Genomic DNA, 25439 nt, shown 5'->3' on the forward strand with positions numbered 1-25439 from the left:
GACTATTATACTGCATAAAACTCCTCCATGGACTGAATGCAATTCTGGTGGTGGGAATTCCATCCCTTTACCTATTTTACAGATGAGAAAACTATAATTTCCTGTCTATTTTATAACCACTGTATCCTCAAAGCTCAACCCCAGGCCTGGTGCATAGTAAACACTCAACAATAGTGTGTAATTTGGGCGAAGGAGGCTTGGAGAGGTTGCGTAACTTCCCCAAGGTCACACACACCCTTCCTGCTCCCTTCGGATGTGAATCCAACAGGAGGGTGAGCGGAGGGCTGGGTGGTGAATGTGAGGTGAGCCACCCAGACTTCCGCGAGGGGCGGGGCCTTGGGTTCCCCCAGGGTCTTGCATCGTGCATGTTTGGAGTGCCTCACCCTTCTCAGGGGTTTACACCACCCTCTTACTCAGAGATGAACCGCTTTTGTTTCTTCCACCTGGCGACCACAGGTCCTCCAGGCTCTCTAGAGGGGAGGCGGTTGTTCCCGCCTGAAGCCGGGGCTCCTGGCGCGTGGACGCACCCCGGGGTGTGAGTGACTGGTACACCCTGCGGGCGGGGAAGTAGCAGGACCTTAATCACGGGGCTAGTCCTGGGCGGGCCTCGGGGAACCGGGAAACTGGAGGCGGTCTAAGGGAGGGTGGGCAGGATGAGAGGTCGCAAGAGGGGCACGGGGCTCAGCCTCCGCCGGGGTCTCCCCGCCCTCTCGCAGCGCGGTAGCCGGGCGACCACCCTTTGCCCGTAAAGTCTGCGGAGCGCCTCCTCCCCGAGCAGCGGGACCTGGCAGGCGGGGGCTGGGCGTGCAGCCGCCTGCCCGCTGTGCTAACCGGCCTGGCCCCGGGGGCCGCGCGGGGCGGAGACTGGGCGGCGGAGGCGGGCGCCAGTCTAGGTGGCAGGTCCGCGCGCAGCCCTCGCCAGCCGAACCTCGCGGAGCAGCTGCCGCCACCGCGCGCCCCTGGCTCGGCCGCAGTGGCCTCTGGCCGGGTCTCCAGGGGGCAGCGACTCCGCACGCCGCAGGCTCCGGAAAGGAGGTGGGTGGCGAGGGGCCGGGACCAGGCGGGGAGGGGAGGCTGCGATGGGCACCGCTGGTTCCCGAGACCCCCGCCCCTGTCTTTCTACAGCCCCTTGCACTTAAATGGCTGCTGAATTAAAAACCGCGTCCTCGACTTGTGACCACCTTCTCCGTCCTTGCGTATCTGGCTGCGCAAAGTAAACTCTCCGTCCAGCCGCGGGTACTGCCTTTATGAGGGTAGGGGGCAGGTTTCTACCCACCCACCACACTCCCCTGGGCCTCAGGACCCTGCAGAGCTGGCAAAAGACAGGCCAGAGGCCTTCGGACCCACTCACTCTCTGATCTTCCAGGGGAAGCGTTGGGTCTATTTCCCCCCGTCTTTCTCTCTGTCTGCCTGCCTGCGTCTGTCTGTCTTTCTTGATTGATTTTTCTATAAAGGACCCGAGGAAGTGGGCAACTGGGCCTCCCCAGAGGAAGGCAGGTCTGGCGGTGCGCTTTGCTTCTTGTTCTGGTCTTTAACTTAGATGTGCTTCCCTCAACAAGTAACAGCTTGCTGAACGTGAGAAGTTCGCTCAAAAAGGCGCAGAAAAGATAGGAGAGGAATGTGGGGGAACCAGATTGCCTAATTTTACCCAGAATTTCGTTGTAAGGGAATCACCATTTATTGCCTAAATGAGAAGTGTTTTGATTGCCCAGGTTAGGAAAAGAAAAAACCTTCTGTCTGATTGCTCATGAAACAAGCAGTAAGGAGTCACCTTAAAAGTAAGGTTATTTTCTTTATGTACAAAACATTTTAAATAACAAAACCTTAAATCATAGCATTTTAGAAATTGTAAGGATCTTAAAGTCAAATACTTCAATGGCGTGTTATGAGTTTGTCTATGAAAGAGTTATCTTTATTGTGTCCTCACTGGGAAAGATTTATGTCAGTAGGAATGCTTAGTGAAGGTACTGAGTTTAGCTCAGAGTTTTAAGAGTTGTACAATATATCCTTGTAGCTTATTTTATTTAAAAAAATTTTTTTTTATTGGAGTAAAATTGCTTTACAATGTTGTTCGTTTTGGCTGCTTATTTATTGTATACATAATAGTTTGTACCTCAATTTCCTATCCCTAGCTTGCCCCTCCCCGCTTTCCTCTCCCCGCTGGTAACCACTAGTTTGTTCTCTATACCTGTGAGTCTGTTTCCTTTTTGTTATATTCACTAGTTTGTTTTATTTTTTTAGATTCCACATATAAGTGATATTGTACAGTATTTGTATTTCTCTGTCTGACTTATTTCACTCAGCATAATACCCTCCAAGTCCATCCATGCTGTTGCAAATGGCAAAATTTCATTATTTTTTTATGGCTAATATTCCATTCCACATCTTCTTTATCTACTCATCTGTTGATGGACACTTAAGTTGCTTCCATATCTATTGTAAATAATGCTGCTATGAACATTGGAGTGCAGGTATCTTTTCTAATTGGTGTTTTCAGTTGTTTTGTTTTGTTTTGTTTTGTTTCTGATATATACACAGGAGTGTAATTGCTGGGTCATGTGGTAGTTCTATTTTTAGTTTTTTGAGAAACTGCCATACTGTTTTCCAAGGTGGCTACACCAATTTACATTCCCACCAACAGTGTAGGAGGGTTCCCTTTTCTCCACATCCTTGCCAACATTTGTTATATGTAGTCTTTTTGATGATAGCCATTCTGACAGGTATGAGGCAATATCTCACTGTGGTTTTAATTTGCATTTTCCTGATGATTAACATGTTGAGCATCTTTTCCTGTGCCTGTTGGCCATCTATATGTCTACTTTGGAGAAATGTCTATTTAGGTCTTATGCCCATTTTTTGAACGGGTTGTGTTGTTTTTGCTTTTGTTTTTGTTTTTTACTTGAGCTGTATAAGCTATTTGTATATTTGGGGAATTAATCCCTTGTCTTTCACATCTTTTACAAATATTTTCTCCCATTCCATAGGTTGTCTTTTCATTTTGTTTATGGTTTCCTTTGCCATACAAAAGCTTTTAAGTCTAATTAGGTCCCATTTGTTTATTTTTGCTTTTATTTCATTTGCTTTAGGAGACAGATCCAAAAAAAATATTGCTACGATTCAAGTCAAGGAGTGTTCTGCCTTTGGTTTCTTCTAGGAGTTTTATGGTTTCTGATTATATTTAGGTCTTTAATCCGTTTTGAGTTTATTTTTGTATATGTTGTTAGAGAGTGTTCTAATTTCATTCTTTTACATGTAGCTGTCCAGTTTTCCCAGCACCACTTATTGAAGAGACTGTTTTTTCTCCATCGTATATTCTTGCCTCCCTTGTTGTGGATTAATTGACAAGTGTGTGGGTTTATTTTGGGGCTTTCTGTTCTATTCCATTGATCTGTGTCTGTTTTTATGCCAGTCCTATACTGTTTCAATTACTGTAACTTTGTAGTATAGTCTGAAGTCATGGGAGCATGATTCCTCCAGCTCTGTTCTTCTTTTTCAAGATCATTTTGGCTATTCAGGGTCTTTCGTGTTTCCATACAAATTTTAAAATTATTTGTTCTAGTTCTGTGAAAAATGCTGTTGCTATTTTGATAGAGATTGCATTGACTCTGTAAATTGCCTTGGGTAGTATGGTCATTTTAACAATATTAATTCTTCTAATCCATGAATATGGTATACCTTTCCATCTGTTTGTGTTGTCTTCAATTTCTTTCTTCAGTGTCTTATAGTTTTCCAAGTATAGATCTTTTACCTCCTTAGGTTGGTTTATTACTAGGTATTTTATTCTTTTTGATGTAGTGGTAAATATGATTGTTTCCTTAATTTCTCTGATAATTCATTGTTCATGTATAGAAATGCAACAGATTACTGTATATATATTTTGTGGTCTGCAACATTACTGAATTCATTGATGAGCTCTAGTAGTTTTCTGGTGGCATCTTTAGGATTTTTTATGTATAGTATCATGTCATCTGCAAACAGTGACAGTTTTACTGCATCCTTTCCAGTTTAGCTTCCTTTTATTTCTTTTTCTTGTCTGATTGCTGTGGCTAGGTCTTCCAATACTATGTTGTATAAAAGTGGCTAGAGTGGGCATCCTTGTTTTGTTCCTGATCTTAGAGGGAAATACTTTCAGCTTTTCACCATTGAGTATGATTTTAGCTGTGGGTTCATCATATATGGCCTTTATTATGTTAAGGTACGTTCCCTCTATGCCCACTTTCTGCAGACCTTCTCAGAGGTCACCATAGTCCTGGCTTAATAAGTGATCTAGTTAGTTTGAAGGCAGGAAGTGAGTCCTGGAGCTAATTTTTCAAGTGACTGTTGCAATTTGAGGGTGTGAGAGGAAGACCATCATTAGCTGGAGCTTGTTATGAATGCAGGGTTTCCACATCCACCCCAGACCTGATGACTAGAACCTGCATGTTAATAAGATCCTGCTGAATAGAATCTGCATATTAATAAGGTTCTCAGTGTTCGTGTGCACTTTCCATTAGAGAAGCCCTCTCCTGGGCTGTTTGCATGCACAGATGTTTCTCAAAAACAGGCCTTATGAAAACATAGATTTCTCATAAGCTGTCTTTACCTAGCAAAGTGAAAAACATTTGTTATCACTTAAATGACTGATTTTTATTTTAAATCTTAAAATAGCCAGGAGAGGTAGTATCATTTGCTTTCTATTTAAGAGAGAGCTGACATTTTTAAGTTCTGCCATTTTGGAATCCAAGTGTTCCTATTACCCCCACAACACTCAGTTCTGATACTGCTTAGCTTCTTTCATCATAGTTCCTCCAATGAGGAGAACACTATGGGTTTCAAGTTCTCACCCCTAACTGTACTTTGAAGAGTGGGTTTGTATGTCTGTCACTCCTGTTTTAAATCTGTTGCTAAAGGTGTATCCAAAAACTTAATTGATACACTTGTTTATCAACCTCTATATGATATAAAATGGTTATTCAAGTAAATCAAATATGTGGCAATAACTAATGACCTGCTTCTCTATGTGTTTAAGATAAAACTACCTTATATGACTAAAATAGAAACAATTTTGCTCTATTTTTATTTTTTGAATTTTCATACCAGAAGATATCATCAGTATTTATGGGAGGAATGTAATAATACATATGTATATACATTAGAGATAAATATTTTTTAATATTTATTTATTTGGTTGTGCTGGGTCTTAGTTGTAACAGGCAGGCTCCTTAGTTGCGGCTCAAGGGCTCCTTAGTTACAGCTCACTTGCTCCTTAGTTGTAGCATACAAACTCATTGTGGCATGCATGTGAGATCTAGTTCCCTGACCAGGGGTTGAACCCGGGCCCCCTGCATTGGGAGCACTGAGTCTTCACCACTGCACCACCAGGGAAGTCCCAAGATAAAGATTTTAATTTCCTTTTTTTAAATCAGTTCTATTGAGGTATAATTTGCATACAACAAAATACATCAAAGTGTACATTTAAATTCAATGCATTTTATTGTATACAAATTATACTTCAATAAAGTTGATTTTTTTTAATTGTCAAAGATTGTCATGATTTGCTGCCTATTGCTAAAATAGTTCAGAGAAGGTCAAGAAAAGTCAGTAGAGAGGGATGGATGCACTGGGCAGGCACAGAAAATAGCCAGGTGGACCTGGGAGTGTGGAAAAGTGAAGTACATAAATTTAGAAGGCTTGAGATCATTTTTATAAGACTTTTTGTCTTTAAAGTTAAGATGCTGAATTTAATATCAGGAACCCTGCAGCATTTTTGAAGAGGGGGCTAAAATGGGGGAAAAAAGTTTTGCTCTGCAAGGTCTGCTTGGCGAGTCCCAGTCTCCTTCTGATCTGTCTGACTTTTTACGCAAAGACACCTGCATTTGCCACAATGCTCTCATCCAGTGACTTTGCGTCTGCTTCTTGGGAGCTCGTGATCCAAGTTGACCATCCAAATGAAGAGGAGCAGAAGGACGTCACACTGAGAGTGTCTGGAGACCTGCACATTGGGGGAGTGATGCTCAAGTTAGTGGAAAAGATCAGTAAGTTGCTGCTTCTTTATGGTTTCTCTACATTTGAAACGCTCTCTGTTGCATCACCACTAAATGGCTGAACTGGATTGTCTGACCATCTAAATTTTTTTGATCATCCATCTTGTAATGGCCCCTGCCTGCAAGAGGAAGAGAAATGGGAAGCCCTGAAGGAGCCCAAACCACCCTCTGACCCCCAATATGAAAATTTGAGTCTTTGGTGGCAAACTAAATCTCCCCAGTAGGTGTAAAAACCTATTTGCACAAGAACGGGACCCCTTCCATGGAGACTTTAGACCACACCTGGGGCCTTAGATTACTGTGTGATTCTCTGTTAATGCTTGATTGCTCCGTGATGCAGGCGGCCTGGTGCCAGTATGTCTTTTAACATTGTCCACCATTTGCTACTCACCCTGTTTAAAACAAGGAAAGAAATCTTCAGGGTCAGAGTCTTCACATCACGAGTCAACATGAGGTACCTAGAATTTAATAATGTTCTATTTTCTTTGTATTTATTTTTTGTCTTCTACTTAAGACCACAGATGTTAGCTTATCATTTACACTAGTGATATAAAGTATTTTTAAGTAAGCTTTCATTGGAGTATCATATACTTATAGAAAAGTGCACTTATTATAAGTGTACTGTTCAGTGAATTTTCACAAAGTCATATAACCACCACCCAGATCAAGAAAGAAAACATTACCTGTTCCCCCACCCAAGTCCCACACCTAACCCTTCCCAGCCACTGCCCCACCAAGGGTAACCACTATCCTGAATTCTTACTCCATAGGGATAATTTTACTTGTTTGCAAACTGTATATAAGTGGAATTATACAGGATAATATACTCTTAGGCATCTGCTTTCTTTTCTGCCACATTATGTCTGTGAGATTTAACCATGCTATTGCATATAGTTTGGGTTCATTGATTCTCATTGCTGTATAATATTCAATTGTATGATTATGCCACAATTTATCCATTTACCTGTTGATAGATATTTGGATTGTTTCCATTTGGGGGCTTTTACAGATAGTACCTGTCTTTTTTTTTTTTTTTTTTTTTGCGGTACGTGGGCCTCTCACTGTTGTGGCCTCTCCCATTGCAGAGCACAGGTTCTGGATGCACAGGCTCAGCGGCCATGGCTCACGGGCCCAGCCGATCCGCGGCATGTGGGATCTTCCAGGACCGGGGCACGAACCCGTGTCCCCTGCATCAGCAGGCGGACTCTCAACCACTGTGACACCAGGGAAGCCCTAGTACCTGTCTTTTGGTCTATATAGTACATGCATTTCTAATGGGTATATAGCTCAGAGAAAAATTACTGAAAAGGACTTTCCAAAATGGTTATAGCATTTATACTTCTAATAGCACCGAGAGAAAGGTTTTCTAATTTAAATAGAGAGAAAGAAAGAGGGAGAAACTATTTTTTAAGTAAATAAAAATACTGGTGGCTCTTAATTTAGCAAAATAAAAGATTGAATATTGACTCTAACATTGGCAAAGGGGAAAGATTCAACCTAGATGCCAAGGGGCATTGAAGAAGGGGAAGAATTCAATGTTGATGCTACCATTAAGAGAGAAAATATTCAGCTCTGATTTCAGTGTAAACACTTTAGAAACTGGGAATATGGTGGAACTAATAAGAGATGGACCTTCCTGAGAAGAGTGAAATGTCAGCTTCCCAGTACTTCTGCGTGGAATTTGATTGGGAGCTGTTGATATTCCCTTGTGGAAGGATTCATTTCTATTAGAGAAATAATCTTGATTAAACAGAGGTGATGCTTCTGACCTTCCCAGAAAGGACCATGGCACCAAGGGACTTGGGAGAAGATAACTTTAGTATTTCATCAGGAACAAAAATTGTATGTTTCTCTTCCTTCCATAGTATTTAAATATAAAGAAGGTAAGGTTCAGTCTGTCTTCTACCTGCCCCGCCTTAGGGACTTTGATAAGAAGCCAAGAATGATGAAACTTTGGGCTGTAGGAGGAGGTGGGAGCTGAAGACCAGCGTTGGCTTCAGTTTTGCACACAAGGGACTTGACTCTGGGGTGCGAGTGCTCACTCTCACTTTACTGCACTGTGTTCTCCGTTCTTGCAGACATAGCCCAGGACTGGTCAGACTTTGCACTTTGGTGGGAACAGAAGAAATGCTGGCTTCTGAAAACGCACTGGACCCTGGACAAATGTGGGGTCCAGGCAGATGCAAAGCTTCTCTTCACCCCTCAGCATAAAATGCTTCGCCTCCGCCTGCCCAACGTGAAGACAGTGCGACTGCGAGTCAGCTTCTCGGCCGTGGTCTTCAGAGCGGTCAGCGACATCTGCAGAGCCCTGAGTGAGTTCCCGCAGGCGCCTGCGCCCCCTGGACTCTCAGCAGAGGAGGACAGGAAAATACGATCACTTCTGTCCACAAGCAATTGGCTTTACAGAACATGTCCCTTATTAGGAGCATACTTTTCGAGCCCAGTTCTGGAGACTTTAGCCATTTAGTGAAGTTAAACCAAACGGAACATTATTGGAATAAATCAGATTCACTTCCCCAAAGCTTAAAACTATTTCAAAGAGATTTGTAAACAGAAGAGACAACCCCATTAAGATTTTCCCCCCAAAACTCATTTCTCTAAGCCATACTGAAATCATCATTATATTTAAGACAAAAAAAGAGTTCCATTAAATTATTATCACCATAGAGCCAATGCATCTTTATTGTTTTTGAGATAATGGTGATGCAGTGTCTTAATTGCTTCCCAAACATTTGGCTCCAGTAAATAACTCTGTCCACAAACATCATTTGTGGAGTTTATTTTAAGCAGAAAAGTACACTTATGGATCAGAAACTTTAACAGCCATTAGAGACAACACTGTCCAAACCATTTCTTCTTCCTGGGACTTCCATAATAGGAGCAAACCCTGGGTCAGGAATGTGTTCTTATTTTATGTTTTTTGAAAGTGTGTATGTATATTCTCGAGTTCCAAGGCAAAGATTTAGTATTTGAACACAGTATATACAGTATGTGAGTGAGTGATCTATCTCCCCATTAAACTGTAAACTGCTCATTCATTCCTTCAACAAATATATACGTATTGGTTTGGCAGGCACTGGGATGAGTGCTAGGGATGGGTTAAGCAATAAAAATAGCCCAAAATCTCTGCCCTCCTTGAGCTTACATTGTAGCATACAGAGACAGAAAGTAAATCATGTAAAAAATAAGATGTTACAAGGAGCTAGGTAGTGGAGAAAAAAAGGAAAAAGTATAATAGTGTACACAGGATTGAGAGTGCCAATGTTGGGTACTGCAGGCTGTTATAGTATTAAATAAGGTGAAGACAGAACCATTTCTTGAGCATGTCTGTGTTCCTAACACCTAGGAGAATGCCTGGCACACACCAACTGCTTAGTAACTGGTTGTTTGTTTTTTTGTTTGGTTTTTTGTTTTGTTTTTTAACGTCTTTATTGGAGTAAAATTGTTTTACAATAGTGTGTTAGTTTCTGCTTTATAACAAAGTCAATCAGTTATACATATACATATGTTCCCATATCTCTTTGGTCGTTCATCTCCCTCCCACCCACCCTCCCTATCCCACCCCTCTAGGTGGTCACAAACGACCTAGCTGATCTCCCTGTGCTATGTGGCTGCTTCCCACTAGCTATCTATTTTACGTTTAGTAGTGTATATATGTCCATGCCACTCTCTCACTTTGTCACAGCTTACCCTTCCCCCTCCCCATATCCTCAAGTCCATGTTCTAGTAGGTCTGTGTCTTTATTCCCATCTTACCCCTAGGTACTTCATGACCTTTATTCTTTTTCTTTTTTTTTTTCCCTTAGATTCCATATATATGTATTAGCATACAGTATTTGTCTTTCTCTTTCTGACTTACTTCTCTCTGTATGACACTCTAGTTCCATCCACCTCACTACAAATAACTCAATTTCGTTTCTTTTTATGGCTGAGTAATATTCCATTGTATATATGTGCCACATCTTCTTTATCCATTCATTTCTTGATGGACACTTAGGTTGCTTCCATGTCCTGACTATTGTAAATAGAGCTGCAATGAACATTTTGGTACATGACCCTTTCTGAATTATGGTCTTCTCAGGGTATATGCCCAGTAGTGGGATTGCTGGGTCATATGGTAGTTCTATGTTTAGTTTTTTAAGGAACCTCCATACTGTTCTCCATAGTGGCTGTATCAATTTACATTCCCACCAACAGTGCAAGAGGGTTCCCTTTTCTCCATATCCTCTCCAGCATTTATTGTTTCTAGAATTTTTGATGATGGCCATTCTGACCGGTGTGAGATGATATCTCATTGTAGTTTTGATTTGCATTACTCTAATGATTAATGATGTTGAGCATTCTTTCATGTGTTTGTTTGCACTCTGTATATTTTCTTTGGAGAAATGTCTATTTAGGCCTTCTGCCCATTTTTGGATTGCGTTGTTTGTATTTTTGTTATTGAGCTGCATGAGCTGCTTGTAAATTTTGGAGATTAATCCTTTGTCAGTTGCTTCATTTGCAAATATTTCCTCCGATTCTGAGGGTTGTCTTTTGGTCTTGTTTATGGGTTCCTTTGCTGTGCAAAAGCTTTTAAGTTTCATTAGATCCCATTTGTTTATTTTTGTTTTTATTTTCATTTCTCTAGGAGCTGGGTCAAAAAGGATATTGCTGTGATTTATGTCATAGAGCCTTCAGCCTATGTTTTCCTCTAAGAGTTTGATAGTGTCCGGCCTTACATTTAGGTCTTTAATCCATTTTGAGTTTATGTTTGTGTATGGTGTTAGGGCATGTTCTAATTTCATACTTTTACATGTACCTGTCCAGTTATCCCAGCACCACTTATTGAACAGGCTGTTATTCTCCACTGTATATTCTTGCCTCCTTTATCAAAGATAAGGTGACCATATGTGCGTGGCTTTGTTTCTGGGCTTTCTATCCTGTTCCATTGATCTATCTTTCTGTTTTTGTGCCAGTACCATACTGTCTTGATTACTGTAGCTTTGTATTATAGTCTGAAGTCAGGGAACCTGATTCCTCCAGCTCCATTTTACGTTCTCAAGATTGTTTTGGCTATTCGGGGTCTTTTGTGTTTCCATACAAATTGTGAAATTTTTTGTTCTAGTTCTGTGAAAAATGCCAGTGGTAGTTTGATAGGGATTGCATTGAATCTGTAGATTACTTTGGGTAGTAGAGTCATTTTCACAACATTGATTCTTCCAATCCAAGAACATGGTATATCTCTCCATCTAATTCTATCATCTTTAATTTCTTTCATCACTGTCTTATAATTTTCTGTATACAGGTCTTTTGTCTCCTTAGGTAGGTTTACTCCTAGATATTTTATTCTTTTTGTTGCAGTGGTAAATGGGAGTGTTTTCTTAATTTCACTTTCAGATTTTTCATCATTGGTGTATAAGAAGGCCAGAGATTTCTGTGCATTAATTTTGTATCCTGCTACTGTATCATATTCACTGATTAGCTCTAGTAGTTTTCTGGTAGCATCTTTAGGATTCTCTATGTAGAGTATCATGTCATCTGCAAACAGTGACAGCTTTACTTCTTCTTTTCCGATTTGGATTCCTTTTATTTCTTTTTCTTCTCTGATTGCTGTGGCTAAAACTTCCAAAACTATGTTGAATAAGAGTGGTGAGAGTGGGCAACCTTGTCTTGTTCCTGATCTTAGTGGAAATGGTTTCAGTTTTTCACCATTGAGGACGATTTTGGCTGTGGGTTTGTCATATATGGCCTTCATTATGTTGAGGAAAGTTCCCTCCATGCCTACTTTCTACAGGGTTTTTATCGTAAATGGGTGTTGAATTTTGTTGAAAGTTTTCTCTGCATGTATTGAGATGATCATATGGTTTTTCTCTTTCAATTTGTTAATATGGTGTATCACGTTGATTGATTTGTGTATATTGAAGAATCCTTGCATTCCTGGAATAAACCCCACTTGATCATGGTGTATGATCCCTTTAATGTGCTGTTGGATTCTGTTTGCTAGTATGTTGTTGAGGATTTTTGCATCTATGTTCATCAGTGATATTGGCCTGTAGTTTTCTTTGTTTGTGACTCTTTGTCTTGTTTTGGTATCAGGGTGATGGTGGCCTCGTAGAATGAGTTTGGGTGTGTTCCTCCCTCTGCTATATTGTGGAAGAATTTGAGTAGGATAGGTGTTAGCTCTTCTCTAAATGTTTGATAGAATTCAGCTGTGAAGCCATCTGGTCCTGGGTTTTGTTTGTTGGAAGATTTTTAATCACAGTTTCAATTTCAGTGCTTGTGATTAGTCTGTTCATATTTTCCATTTCTTCCTGGTTCAGTCTCGGCAGGTTGTGCATTTCTAAGAATTTGTCCATTTCTTCCAGGTTGTCCATTTTATTGGCATAGAGTTGCTTGTAGTAATCTCTCATGATCCTTTGTATTTCTGCAGTGTCAGTTGTTACTTCCTCTTTTTCATTTCTAAATCTATTGATTTGAATCTTCTCCCTTTTTTTCTTGATGAGTCTGGCTAATGGTTTATCAACTTTGTTTACCTTCTCAAAGAACCAGCTTTTAGTTTTATTGATCTTTGCTATTGTTTCCTTCATTTCCTTTTCATTTATTTCTGATCTGATTTTTATGATTTCTTTCCTTCTGCTAACTTTTGGGTTTTTTTGTTCTTCTTTCTCTAATTGCTTTAGGTGCAAGTTTAGGTTGTTTATTCGAGATGTTTCCTGTTTCTTAAGGTAGGATTGTATTGCTATAAACTTCCCTCTTAGAACTGCTTTTGCTGCATCCCGTAGGTTTTGGGTTGTTGTGTCTCCATTGTCATTTGTTTCTACGTATTTTTTGATTTCCTCTTTGATTTCTTCAGTGATCACTTGGTTATTAAGTAATGTATTGTTTCACCTCCATGTGTTTGTATTTATTACAGATCTTTTCTTGTAATTGATATCTAGTCTCATAGCGTTGTGGTCAGAAAAGATACTTGATACGATTTCAATTTTCTTAAATTTACCAAGGCTTGATTTGTGACCCAAGGTATGATCTATCCTGGAGAATGTTCCATGAGCACTTGAGAAAAATGTGTATTCTGTTGTTTTTGGATGGAATGTCCTTAAGTCCATCTTTTTTAATGTATCATTTAAAGCTTGTGTTTCCTTATTTATTTTCATTTTGGATGATGTGGCCTTTGGTGAAAGTGAGGTGTTAAAATCCCCTACTATGATTTTGTTACTGTCAATTTCCCCTTTTATGGCTGTTATTATTTTCCTTATGTATTGAGGTGCTCCTATGTTGGGTGCATAAATATTTACAATTTTTATATCTTCTTGTTGGATCGATCCCTTGATCATTATGTAGTGTCCTTCTTTGTCTCTTGTAATAGTCTCTATTTTAAAGTCTATTTTGTCTGATATGAGAATTGCTACTCCAGCTTTCTTTTGATTTCCATTTGCATGGAATATCTTTTTCCATCCCCTCACTTTCAGTCTGTATGTGTCCCTAGGTCTGAAGTGGGTCTCTTGTAGACAGCATATATATGGGTCTTGTTTTTGTATCCATTCAGCCACTCTGTTTCTTTCGGTGGGAGCATTTAATCCATTTACTTTTAAGGTAGTTATCGATATTTATGTTGCTGTTCCCGTTTTCTTAATTGTTTTGGGTTTGTTATTGTAGGTTTTTTCCTTCTCTTGTGTTTCTTGCCTAGAGAAGTTCCTTTAGCATTTGTTGTAAAGCTGGTTTGGTGTTGCTGAACTCTCACAGCTTTTGCTTGTCTGTAAGGGTTTTAATTTCTCCATCAAATCTGAATGAGATCCTTGCTGGGTAGAGTAATCTTGGTTGTAGGTTTTTCTCCTTCATCATTTTAAATACGCCCTGCCACTCCCTTCTGGCTTGCAGAGTTTCTGCTGAAAGATCAGCTATTAACCTTATGGGCATTCCCTTGTGTGTTATATGTTGTTTTTCCCTTGCTGCTTTTAATATGTTTTCTTTGTATTTAATTTTTGATAGTTTGATTAATATGTGTCTTGGTGTGGTTTCTCCTTGGATTTATCATGTATGGGACTCTCTGTTCTTCCTGGACTTGATTAACTATTTCCTTTCCCATATTAGGGAAATTTTCAACTATAATCTCTTCAAATATTTTCTCAGTCCCTTTCTTTTTCTCTTCTTCTTCTGGGACACCTATAATTCGAATGTTGGTGTGTTTAATGTTGTCCCAGAGGTCACTGAGACTGTCCTCAGTTCTTTTCCTTCTTTTTTCTTTATTCTGCTCTGTAGTAGTTATTTCCACTATTTTATCTTCCAGGTCACTTATCCATTCTTCTGCCTCAGTTATTCTGCTATTGATCTCTTCTAGAGTATTTTTAATTTCATTTATTGTGTTGTTCATCGTTGCTTGTTTCCTCTTTAGTTTGTCTAAGTCTTTGTTATACATTTCTTGTATTTTCTCCATTCTATTTCTAAGATTTTGGATCATCTTTACTCTCATTTCTCTGAATTCCTTTTCAGGTAGACTGCCTATTTCCTCTTCATTTGTTAGGTCTGGTGGTTTTTTGCCTTGCTTCTTCATCTGCTTTGTGTTTTTCTGTCTTCTCACTTTGCTTAACTTACTGTGTTTGGGGTCTCCTTTTTGCAGGCTGCTGGTTCGTAGTTCCTGTTGTTTTTGGTGTCTACCCCCAGTGGCTAAGGTTGCTCAGTGGGTTGTGTAGGCTTCCTGGTGGAGGGGACTAATGCCTGTGTTCTGGTGGATGAGTCTGTATCTTGTCTTGCTGGTGGGCAGGTCCACATCTGGTGGTGTGTTTTGGGGTGTCTGTGGCCTTATTATGATTTTAGGCAGCCTCTCTGCTAATGGGTGGGGTTGTGTTCCTTTCTTGCTAGATGTTCGGCATAGGGTGTCCAACACTGTTGCTTGCTGGTCATTGAGTGAAGCTGGGTCTTGTTGTTGAGATGGAGATCTCTGGGAGATTTTTGTCATTTGATATTACATGGAGCTGGGAGGTCTCTTGTGGACCAGTGTCCTGAAGCTGGCTCTCCCGCCTCAGAGGCACAGCACTGACGCCTGGCTGGAGCACTGAGAGCCTTTCATCCACACGGCTCAGAATAAAATGGAGAAAAAGTAGAAAGAAAGAAAGAAAGAAAGAAAGAAAGAAAGAAAGAAAGAAAGAAAGAAAGAAAGAAAGAACGGAAGGAAGAAAAGGGAGGGAGGGAGGGAGGAAGGAAGGAAGGGGATAAAATAAAATAAAATAAAGTTATTAAAATAAAAAATAATTATTAATGGGCTTCCCTGGTGGCACAGTGGTTGAGAGTCCTCCTGCTGATGCAGGGGACATGGGTTTGCACCCCGGTCTGGAGAAATCCCACATGCCGCGGAGCGGGTAAGCCCATGAGCCATGGCTGCTGAGCCTGAGCATCCAGAGCCTGTGCTCTGCAACAGGAGAGGCCACAACAGTGAGAGGCCCTCATACTGCAAAATAATAATAATAATAATATTTTTTATTATTATTAAGAAAAAAAAATTTACTTAAAAAAAAAAACTGGACAGACAGAACCCTAGGACAAATGGTGAAAGCAAAGCTTTACAGACAAAATCTCACACAGAAGCATCCACATACACACTCACAAAAAGAGGAAAAGGGGAAAAAATAATATATCTTGCTCTCAAAGTCCACCTCAATTTGGGATGATTTGTTGTCTATTCATGTATTCCACAGATGCAGGGTACGTCAAGTTGATTCTGGAGATTTAATCCGCTGCTCCTGTGGCTGCTGGGAGAGATTTCCCTTTCTCTTCTGTGTTTGCACAGCTGCCGGGGTTCAGCTTTGGATTTGGCCCCACCTCTGCGTGTAGGTCACCTGAAGGCGTCTGTTTTTCGCTCAGACAGGACGGGGTAAAAGAGCAGCTGATTCAGGGGCTCTGGCTCGCGCAGGCCGGGGGGACGGAGGGGCACGGAGTGCGGGGCGAGCCTGCGGCGGCAAAGGCCGGCGTGATGTTACGCCAGCCTGAGGCATGCCGTGCGCTCTCCCAGGGAAGTTGTCCCTGGATCATGGGGCCCTAGCAGTGGCGGGCTGCACAGGCTCCAGAGAGGGGAGGTGTGGATAGTGACCTGTGCTGGCTCACAGGCTTCTTGGTGGCGGCGGCAGCAGCCTTAGCGTCCCATGCCCGTCTCTGGGGTCCGCGCTGTTAGCCGCAGTTCGCACCCGTTTCTGGAGCTCATTTAAGCGGCGCTGTTAATCCCCTCTCCTCGCTCACCAGGAAACAAAGAGGGAAGAAAAAGTCTCTTGCCTCTTCGGCAAGTCCAGACATTCTCCCGGACTCCCTCCCGGCCAGCCGTGGCGCACTAACCCCTTCAGGCTGTGTTCACGCCGCCAGTCCTCTCCCTGGGATCCTACCGAAGCCCGAGCCTCAGCTCCCAGCCCCCGCCCGTCCCGGCGGGTGAGCAGACCAGCCTCTCGGGCTAGTGAGTGCTTGTCGGCACCGATCCTCTGTGCGGGAATCTCTCCGCTTTGCCCTCCGCACCCCTGTTACTGCGCTCTCCTCCGCGGCTCCGAAGTTTCCCCCCTCCATCCCCCGTCTCCGCCCACGAAGGGGCTCCTAGTATGTGGAAACATTTCCTCCTTCACAGCTCCCTCCCACTGGTGCAGATCCCGTCCCTATTCTTTTGTCTGTGTTTTTTCTTTTTTCTTTTGCCCTAACCAGGTACGTGGGGAGTTTCTTGCCTTTTGGGAGGTCTGAGGTCTTCTGCCAGCATTCAGTAGGTGTTCTGTAGGAGTTGTTCCACATGTAGATGTATTTCTGTTGTATCTGTGGGGAGGAAGGTGATCTCTGCGTCTCACTCTTCCGCCATCTTCCTCAACTCCAGTAACTGGTTGTTGACTGAGCAAATGAATGGAAACTTCCATTACAAAACATAAGTTCCAGAATTGTCCCTGATGCATGGTGAGCAAATGACAAGCACAGGGCACATTGCTTTCAGTAATATTCTAATGAAAATTTGAAAACAGTAAATGAGTAAATAAAATTCTACATTTCACACACCGCAGTGGATTGGAAACTTGAAGTTTTGAAATAAACAGAAACATTCATACATTCTTTTCTTTTCCAGATTACACCTTCATGGTAGTTCTAAAGGGCTCAACTTGGCATTTCTAATAACCCCCCCTTTTTTTTTTTCTTTTTGACCTATGCCACATGGCTTGCAGGGTCTCAGTTCACCTACCAGAGATTGAACACAAGCCACAGCAGTGAAAGGGCCGAGTCCTAACCACTGGACCACCAGGGAATTCCCTAATAGTCACTTTTTATATGCGACCAATTGAAACTAAATCAAATTTAGCAATAGGATGAGTTTTTCCCTCGAAGAAAAGACAAGGCACAAATCTTAGGCTTGGAGATATCAGTGTTTTGTTTTGTTTTGTTTTGTTTGTACAGCTTCCACTGGAAATTTTGATTCATTTCCGGGTTTTGTGTATAAATTATGCATTTGGAATGGTCACAGGTGTGTGTTGCAGCCTGACAGTCAGGCTTGGTTACTGGGAGGGAATCGAGCTCAATTGCCAGCCTCAGCCTCAGCACCAAGCAGTGTTTGAACTAAGAGGTAGGAGGACCTATGGAATCAGTGCATTTACCTCCAGGAAAGCTGCCCAGAAACTCTAACATCCACATTCCTTGGCTTTTACCTAGGATCATAGCAGCCCAGTGTGTTTATAAAGTTATCAGTTCTGATTGGAAATGGCAGTTATAAGTCTATTTGATTAATGGAGGAAAATGGGAACTATCCTCTTAGTTTGAGTACTCCAGAAGCAGACCTGAGATAAGAATTCAAGTACAAATATTATTTATTTGGAAAGTGATGCCAGGAAGCACTGTCTGGGAGTGGGAAACTGAGACTGGGAAGAGAAGGCCACTAATGAGCAAGTATCACTGATCAAGTCACACTGTGGGCAACTGGGGACCTCTGGGAGGCAGTGTGGACATGTCTTGGAGCTGTGCCACCCAAGGGGCAAGGGAGCTGGGGTGTTAATACACCATTCTCATCAGTCACAGAGTCATCGAGGGCTGTTCTTGGGGAGCATTAATTCTCTGAACTCATGCGGCCTGTTGCATCTGTATCTGAGCAGTGTGGACTCTGGCATCCAGAGCAAGCCCTTGGGTAGAGAGACACACCCTAGCTGCCATTGGAAGGGGGTCAGAGCGCACTGAAATGGTGATGGCCAAGGGGTGGGCAGGGCACCTACCATGTCTGCCTCGGGGATGAAAGTAGCTGTTGGGCAGAGAAAGACTCTGAAGACCGCTGGTCCATAAAGAAAAAAGGTGGGGTCTTTGGTTGTTGCTTCAAAACCTAAAAACAGAAAAGGAAGGAAGGGAGGGAGGAAGGAAAGAAGCAAGGAGGGAGGGGAAAACATAGTAAATAGATGACACAAGCCTAGCAGAATGCTGAGAGCAGTTTAAGCAGAGTGACGAGCACAGGAAGGAGCCACTATACTATTCCCTTCACATTGGATATGTTTGAAATATCTTCACAATAGATTAAAAAACAAACTAGAAATTTTCCTAGACTGAATCTCCCTCCACTATCTGACCCCCACACACACCCATTTTGGGAGTCACTTATCCCCTTCAATTTCTTCAAAAGGAATGCGATTTAGTTCCATTTATTTCTCAGGAATTTCCTGAGAAATGATTTCAGATGCCCAACATGACTCTGAGTCTTAGAAGGAATTTTCTTTTTATTTTTTGCATGTCTTCTTTCTCTTTTATATATTTTTTTTATTTTTTTAGATATTAGAAGAGCAGAAGAAGTTTCCTTGTTAAAGCCTTCTGGTGAATATTTTAAAAAGAAGAAAAGAAAAGAAAAAAATAATAAGGAGCCCATAATTGAAGATATTTTAAGCCTGGAGTGTTCTCCAACAAATTCAGGTCCACCAGGTAAGATTTATGATAGGTGTTTTGTTGTTATAATTCATTATTAAATCCAAGCATTTCTTAAATTTTTAAGTCCCAAGAACTCTCCTCCCCTCTGCTCACCTTTCTTCTCTCCCCCAAACAAAGAAGGACTAAAATTGAGGATTCTAGTGATGAGGATAGAATATCCAATTAATTTTAGAACTAACAGAAAATTTTTGACAACGTATGTTGTATGGCTCATTATTTTAATTGTATGTATTAGGTTGCTGATGAATGTAAAACTTTAGTAGAATTGGCCATGAATTTGTGAGATAAAGGAAATGTGTTAGATCACTCAGATATACTTCTCTTCCTGATCCGACCTTCATATGACGCTTTCCTGAACTCAATTTAAATTTTGCGTTGGGCGTGTAACAGGAGGGGCACTAAAAATTCTGTAAAGGCATCATCCTTTTATTTGTACAGTCGTACATCAGAGATATTGCAGACCACAGCAATAAAGCAAGTCACACGAATTCTTTTTGTTTCCCAGCTCATATAAAAGTTTACACTCTACTGTTACTATTTAGTATGCAATAGCATTATGTCTTTAAAAACATGTACATACCTTAATTAAAAAATACTTTATTTCTAAAAATGCTAACATCATCTGAGCCTTCAGCAAGTCATAGTAGTAACATCAAAGATCACTGATCACTGACCCCCATGACAAATATAATAATAATGGGAAAGTTTTAAATATTAGGAGAGTTACCAAAATGTGACACAGAGACACAAAGTGAGCAAATGCCATTGGAAAAATGGCGCCAATAGACTTGCTCAACACACAGTTGCCACAAACCTTCAGTTTCTAAAAAAGCAAAAAACCAGTATCTGCGAAGCACAATAAAATAAGATATGCCTATATATAAGAATTAATCTCTAGCTTGCTTGCAACTCTGAGGGTTTCTTACATAGTATATTCCAATGAAAAGGATTATTTATGCTTTCCTTATGCAAATTAGTGTCAGATGATTTATAAACCATCAACTAACTGGGTTCTTAAAATTGTAAATACTGTGATTTGTTTTAGGGGATTTGCCAAAAAATATAGTGTATGCGTGCATTCTGCGAGAGGTCCAGTTTTCTAATAGTGCCAGAACTCACTACTGAAATAGCAGAATTTTGAATTATTGAGAAGGAGATAGTCCCACATCTGTCTGGGTTGATTTTGGAAGTTTTTACAGCCTATGAGTTCCCAAGCTTCCCAGGAGCTAAATATTCAGACAGGAGTTTTACCTGTGTTTAACTTCTCTCCCCATCACTCATGACTTATCTGATTATTTTAAATGATAACAAAGATTTAAGTTCAAAATCCATTTTAGTACAAGCACTATTGGTAATTATTTTTCTAAAGATTCCTACCCCTAATCTCATATCCTAGTTCATACTCTCCTTTGCCTTGCAGTAAGTCCTGGCTTATACAGTAGAACCATGACCCCCACATATGACCCCATCAATGGAACGCCAGCGTCATCCACAATGACTTGGTTCAGTGACAGCCCTTTGACTGAACAAAACTGCAGTATCCTTGCATTCAGCCAGCCCCCTCAGTCACCAGAAGCTCTTGCTGACATGTACCAGCCTCGGTCTCTGGTTGACAAAGCCAAGCTTAACGCAGGGTAAGGACGTGACTTCGTTTTGCTTCTCTGTGAACTGATGTTGATATAGTAAGAGAGATGCTGCAGGGATGGGGGAGGGGGGTGTTTCATTTTTAAGTTAGCATGCCTAGGGATTGTATACTATTCACAAAAGTCAGTGCTGATTTTAGCAACAAAAGGGAAAAATGCAGCCTTTCAATACACTTAAAGTGTGACAACGTTTACGCACTGGGTTAATTCAACGGTTTACCATATGTGACTACTAATTCTTTGCCCGTACACGTGTGAAAAGTGTATTTTATGGAATGTAGAACAGCTTATGAGTGGGTTGGTCCCCATGGAGCAGCAGGGGAGACCCAAGGTGGCCGCACTGTCTTTTGTAGAACACTCCTCCATTCTGCAATCCAACAAGTGAGTCCTTCAGCTTTTGTTGGAAGTGGTCTCAGAAAACACAATTTATTTCTCAAACCACCATCTATTTCACTCCCTGTTGTCCACCAAGTCAAGTCAAGTTTGTTAACAGCGTTCCACTCCCTGTGAGATCTGGCCCTGAAGATGTCCATCTGTCCATCCTGCTGTGCTGTCGTGCACCCCATCCCCCCACGTGCATGATCACTCTTCTCTCACTGCCTCACCTCCAGCTTTTCCCTGCTCCAGAACCTTCTCCTTCCCTCCTCCTCTACCAGCCCGTCCCTGTTTGTCCTTTAAAGCCCAGCCACATACAGTCTCCTTCTCAGATGTCACCATTCAAATCAGTCACTTCCCTTGAGTCCTGTTCTTTGGTTCCAGTGTTACATTGTTCCTTTAGTATGAGGCTTGGTTACCCCACAGGGCTGTCAATTCCTTTAGGTTGGAGACTGCCTCTTGGTTATTCTTATTCTCCCAAAAGGGAATATATAATATGTAATAGAATATTACATATATGAGTATATATAATCAATATATATAAACATATATAAAATACTTGATAGAAGTTCAAGCCATTTTCCTTCAGTGGTATTGGATGTTCCTCATTTCCACCTTGTTTTGTTTTAACTTTTCATCACCCCTCACCATTGCCAGTACTTATCTTTCAAACTCTAGAATTGTGCTACCCAGTACAGGAGGCACTAGCCGCATATGGACATTTACATTTATGTTTGAATATAATTAAAATTAAAATGTGGCGCTAGCCACACTTAAACCTTCAGTAACCACATGTGGCTAGTGGCTACTCAATTGGGCAGGGCAATATAGAATATTTCCATCATTACAGAAAGTTCTACGTAGAACTTTCTGTAAGATATAGCCAGTTCTGGGTTGGACCACCTGGTGTAGAAGTGGTCAGCAGTCAGCAAATACATGCAGCACAAGTACATGTAACAGTCAGCAGGCGCAGATTCTCATTCTGGCTCCACCACGAGGCATGTGACCTTGAACATATCACTTAATGTTGCTGAGGCTCATTTTCCTCATCTGTAAAACTGAGAAAATAAGAACTGCACTGGGGGACTTCCCTGGTGGTCCAGTGGGTGAGACTCTGTGCTCCAAAAGCAGGGGGCCCGGGTTCGATCCCTGGTCAGGGAACTAGATCCCGCATGCTGCAACTAAGAGTCCACATGCCACAACTAAAGATCCAGGGAGCCGCAACTGAGTCCACATGCCACCACTAAAGATCCCACGTGCCACAACTAAGATCTGGCACAGCCAAAATAAATAAAATTAAATTGTAAAAAAATTAACTCAAAAAAAAATAGGAAGAAGAACTGCGCTGGCTCCTTCAGTTGGTTACTTTAAAGTGTCAGTGAGAAAATATATACATACAGAAAAGCACTTGGAAAACTGTATGATAAAATGGAGATATAAGCTATTATCAAGTCATCTCCCTTACTGAGTTTTGGTTATATTACTTACCCAGACTTTGTTCAAGGGTGTATATATACACACGTATACATTTAGATATACATGTATATGTATATATAAACACATTATATAATACTATAATTATGTGTGTAAAATTGATTGACTTTTAAAACTCATCCTGTTGTTTTCTAGTTGGCTAGACTCCTCACGTTCCCTTATGGAACAAGGCATCCAGGAGGATGAGCAGCTGCTGTTACGATTTAAATACTACACTTTCTTTGACTTGAATCCCAAAGTAAGATACATTTTCTCTATTCTGTCTCTCCTTTTTTTTTTTTTAATGTGAATGCATGAAAGTGTAAAATTGAGTTATTTAGTTTTCAAAATTAGGATTAATTTATGTAACCTTCTGTTTAGCTCCGTAAGGTTAGACCAATAAATGTATACTGGTCTCTGGATTTTCATCTGTTTGTCTCTAGTGAGCATGGTAGGCTACCCCTGAATTAGGGGAGTCTCTAAGGGTCTTCACTCATGGCATGTGCTGTCCCGCTCCATTCACGGTGAAGCAGGAACAAAAAGAGAGTGGCTCACATAGTTGGAGCCCTTCATGCTTAGGAAGGAGGGAGTTGTCAAGGCCCAGGTTAAAAGGGAAGGGGTTTTGGCGAAGAAGCCAGGACCTCATGATAGCACACACTTGGCTCCCCACTGTGGTGCTGAATGAGTCTTGAGTGATAAGACAGAGGGATTATCTGGATAAATAAAGACCCCCAGCTGGTTGCCAACTCTCATTTTAAGTGCACATCTCCCACCTGAAGTTTCCTAGGACCGCTGAATGGTGAAATAACTCCTCTGAACATCTGCCCCTCCCTTGTCCCAATTCTCCCTTTTGTAGAATTGTGAATCAGCACTTAAAATGGCCCAAAGTAGAAAACACACACTGGGTCACCAGTCCTCTGAGTGCACAGCATGATTGTATCCTTCCCATCCCAGTTCCGAGCTGACTGCTCTTCTTCGATTACCACCAGGCACTTGTTCAAGGGGCCTGCCTCGGGTCGCCTTTTCTGCACCCGTCCCTTCCTCATCCACGGCAGTGTTTCCGTCTCTTGTGTCACTGTCTTCTCCTTGGTCCTCATTTTGTCTGGTCTCCAGAGGCCTATCTGGACTCCCACTGCTTACCTAACTGTCATCTGCTTCAAAATAAGCCCTCTTCCTTGTTTCTGTGGAGCTCTTGCTTAGTCTTTGATTGAGATCCAACTTACTGCCCATGGGCCTAGCTTGCATCTGGAGTACATCACTTCCAATGAATCATGGTAAGAAAGCAAACTTTGGCTCTTCTTTGATTAAAATCTTCAAGAGAAATTACTGTTACGGCTTCTCTTAACCAATTGTTTTGATTTTCTTAAGGGCAATGTGAATTATAAAATTATTCAGGTTTTCCTTTTGCATTGCCTGCTAGAACCAAATCTTTACACTCTCTGTAACCTCATTTTTTAGCCTCATTCCTGACTCAGCTTTACTCTTTCCTTGCCTAGTTCCTAGGTAACTTAATCTACCTTGTTATATGCTATCTATTCTAATAAACTGCCTTAAATTTTTTTCTGAAACTAGATAACACATAAATAAAACATACTTATGCATTTTCTAATTGCTAAGTCAGGAATGTGGCCCCAACTTATCTCTTCAGACTTCTGCCCCTGTTGTTTTATTTATTCATTTATTTATTGAACAACTACCGTGTGCTGAGAACTAAGATAGAAGTTGAGGACCCAAAACTGCTGGACGTTAGAATAACGTTTTCAAATTTATAAAATAAAATACATAGGATTACAAAATGGAACTATATTGAACTATAGTAACCAAAATCTTTTTCAAAATGGATATAAGTAACATATCTGTTTAATTTATTGATATCAAAGTGATGATGAATGTGAGCATTATTTGAAAATAGTAACTGGGATGCAATATGAAAAATCTGTGATTCTGGTAGTCATGAAGTCACAAGTGCTCTGTAGTACTGTGGTTTGTGGCCTACATTCACCATGGAAGGAAATGCTAAACTTCCATTAAAATCCAGCGCAAATGGAGGTGTAGTTTTTCCTAATCCAGCCTTATGGACCACCTGATTTAGACTCCCAAATCCAAGAATTGCAGATTCAGAAACCCTGCCCTAAGATCACATTCAGGTCTTATTCCTTCCAGAAAGGAGTTTTCTCTACTCTTGGTCACACTGACCCATCTCTTCTCTGAGCCACAACTGAGTGTAATTTCAGGACTCACACCTCTAATTGTACCACATTCATGGAGTTTCTCTACAAATAAACTGCAGACTCCTTGGAGTTAGGGAGCACTTCTGATATTTCCTTTACCCTCAACCCCTATGTGCTGCAAGGATGCTGGGAGAGTCAGCATTAATTAATTTAAAAAACTTGCTACCCAAGTTTTTAGGGAATCACTTAAGAGTGATTAGATCCAAATAGTAATCCTTTCCTGAGAGCATGAAAACTATGGGAGGTAGGTTTTGTTATTTTTTATATTGTTGGTTGGGGGAAGGAGGGAAGGGTTTACTGAATTGACTAGATAGGGAGAAACAGGGATTCAAGCAGTGGAGTTGGCAGAAACCACATGCTTTGGTGGTTTCTATTTTCAATTAACCAGGAGACAAAGGAAATTGAGGGCCAAGGAGAGAGCAGCAGTAGCCAGTTCCCACCAGGGAAAAATTTGTTTCTGAGTAGCTGAAACCACTGAAAGAGTTCTCAGGAAAAAAGCTTTTGGGACACCTGTTACTGAATGAACCTGTGAAGACCCAGGACCTTGTGCTGTCCCAGAGCCTCAGTGGGAATGTGAACAAGCCTCCAAAGAGGAAAATCCAGAGCTCTGTGGATGCTGCAGAGCAATCCAGGTTCCTCAGAAGGAGCCAGGCTGGCCCGGCCTCTTCTCTTGATGTTAGTCTGTAAATACAGGCAACTCTTGTTTAACCAATATTCTGTCAAAGAGGGTTTTTTTTAATCTGGCTTGGGGTGGAGGGGAGTTAAGTATTTTTAGGTGAGGAAGCTCTTATTAAATTTTTTTAA

At 41.2% G+C, this 25439-nt stretch overlaps 1 protein-coding gene across 1 annotated transcript in view; it reads left to right on the forward strand.

Moving 5' to 3' along the window:
* Window positions 1-932: 932 nt before the first annotated feature.
* FERMT1 (FERM domain containing kindlin 1) overlaps window positions 933-25439 on the forward strand; it is a gene marked incomplete at its 3' end in the record, with an annotated part of 52617 nt that continues 28110 nt past the window's right edge. Inside the window, exons 1-6 of the mRNA XM_079719852.1 lie at window positions 933-1035; window positions 5846-6014; window positions 8102-8335; window positions 18761-18907; window positions 20334-20547; window positions 22561-22663. Coding sequence (XP_079575978.1) covers window positions 5864-6014; window positions 8102-8335; window positions 18761-18907; window positions 20334-20547; window positions 22561-22663 — 849 coding nt within the window. The 5' untranslated portion in view covers window positions 933-1035; window positions 5846-5863. The remainder of the gene's footprint in view (window positions 1036-5845; window positions 6015-8101; window positions 8336-18760; window positions 18908-20333; window positions 20548-22560; window positions 22664-25439) is intronic.

The sequence above is a fragment of the Hyperoodon ampullatus genome (genome assembly GCF_949752795.1).
Source record: "Hyperoodon ampullatus genome assembly, chromosome: 14".
NCBI classification, from domain to species: domain Eukaryota; kingdom Metazoa; phylum Chordata; class Mammalia; order Artiodactyla; family Ziphiidae; genus Hyperoodon; species Hyperoodon ampullatus.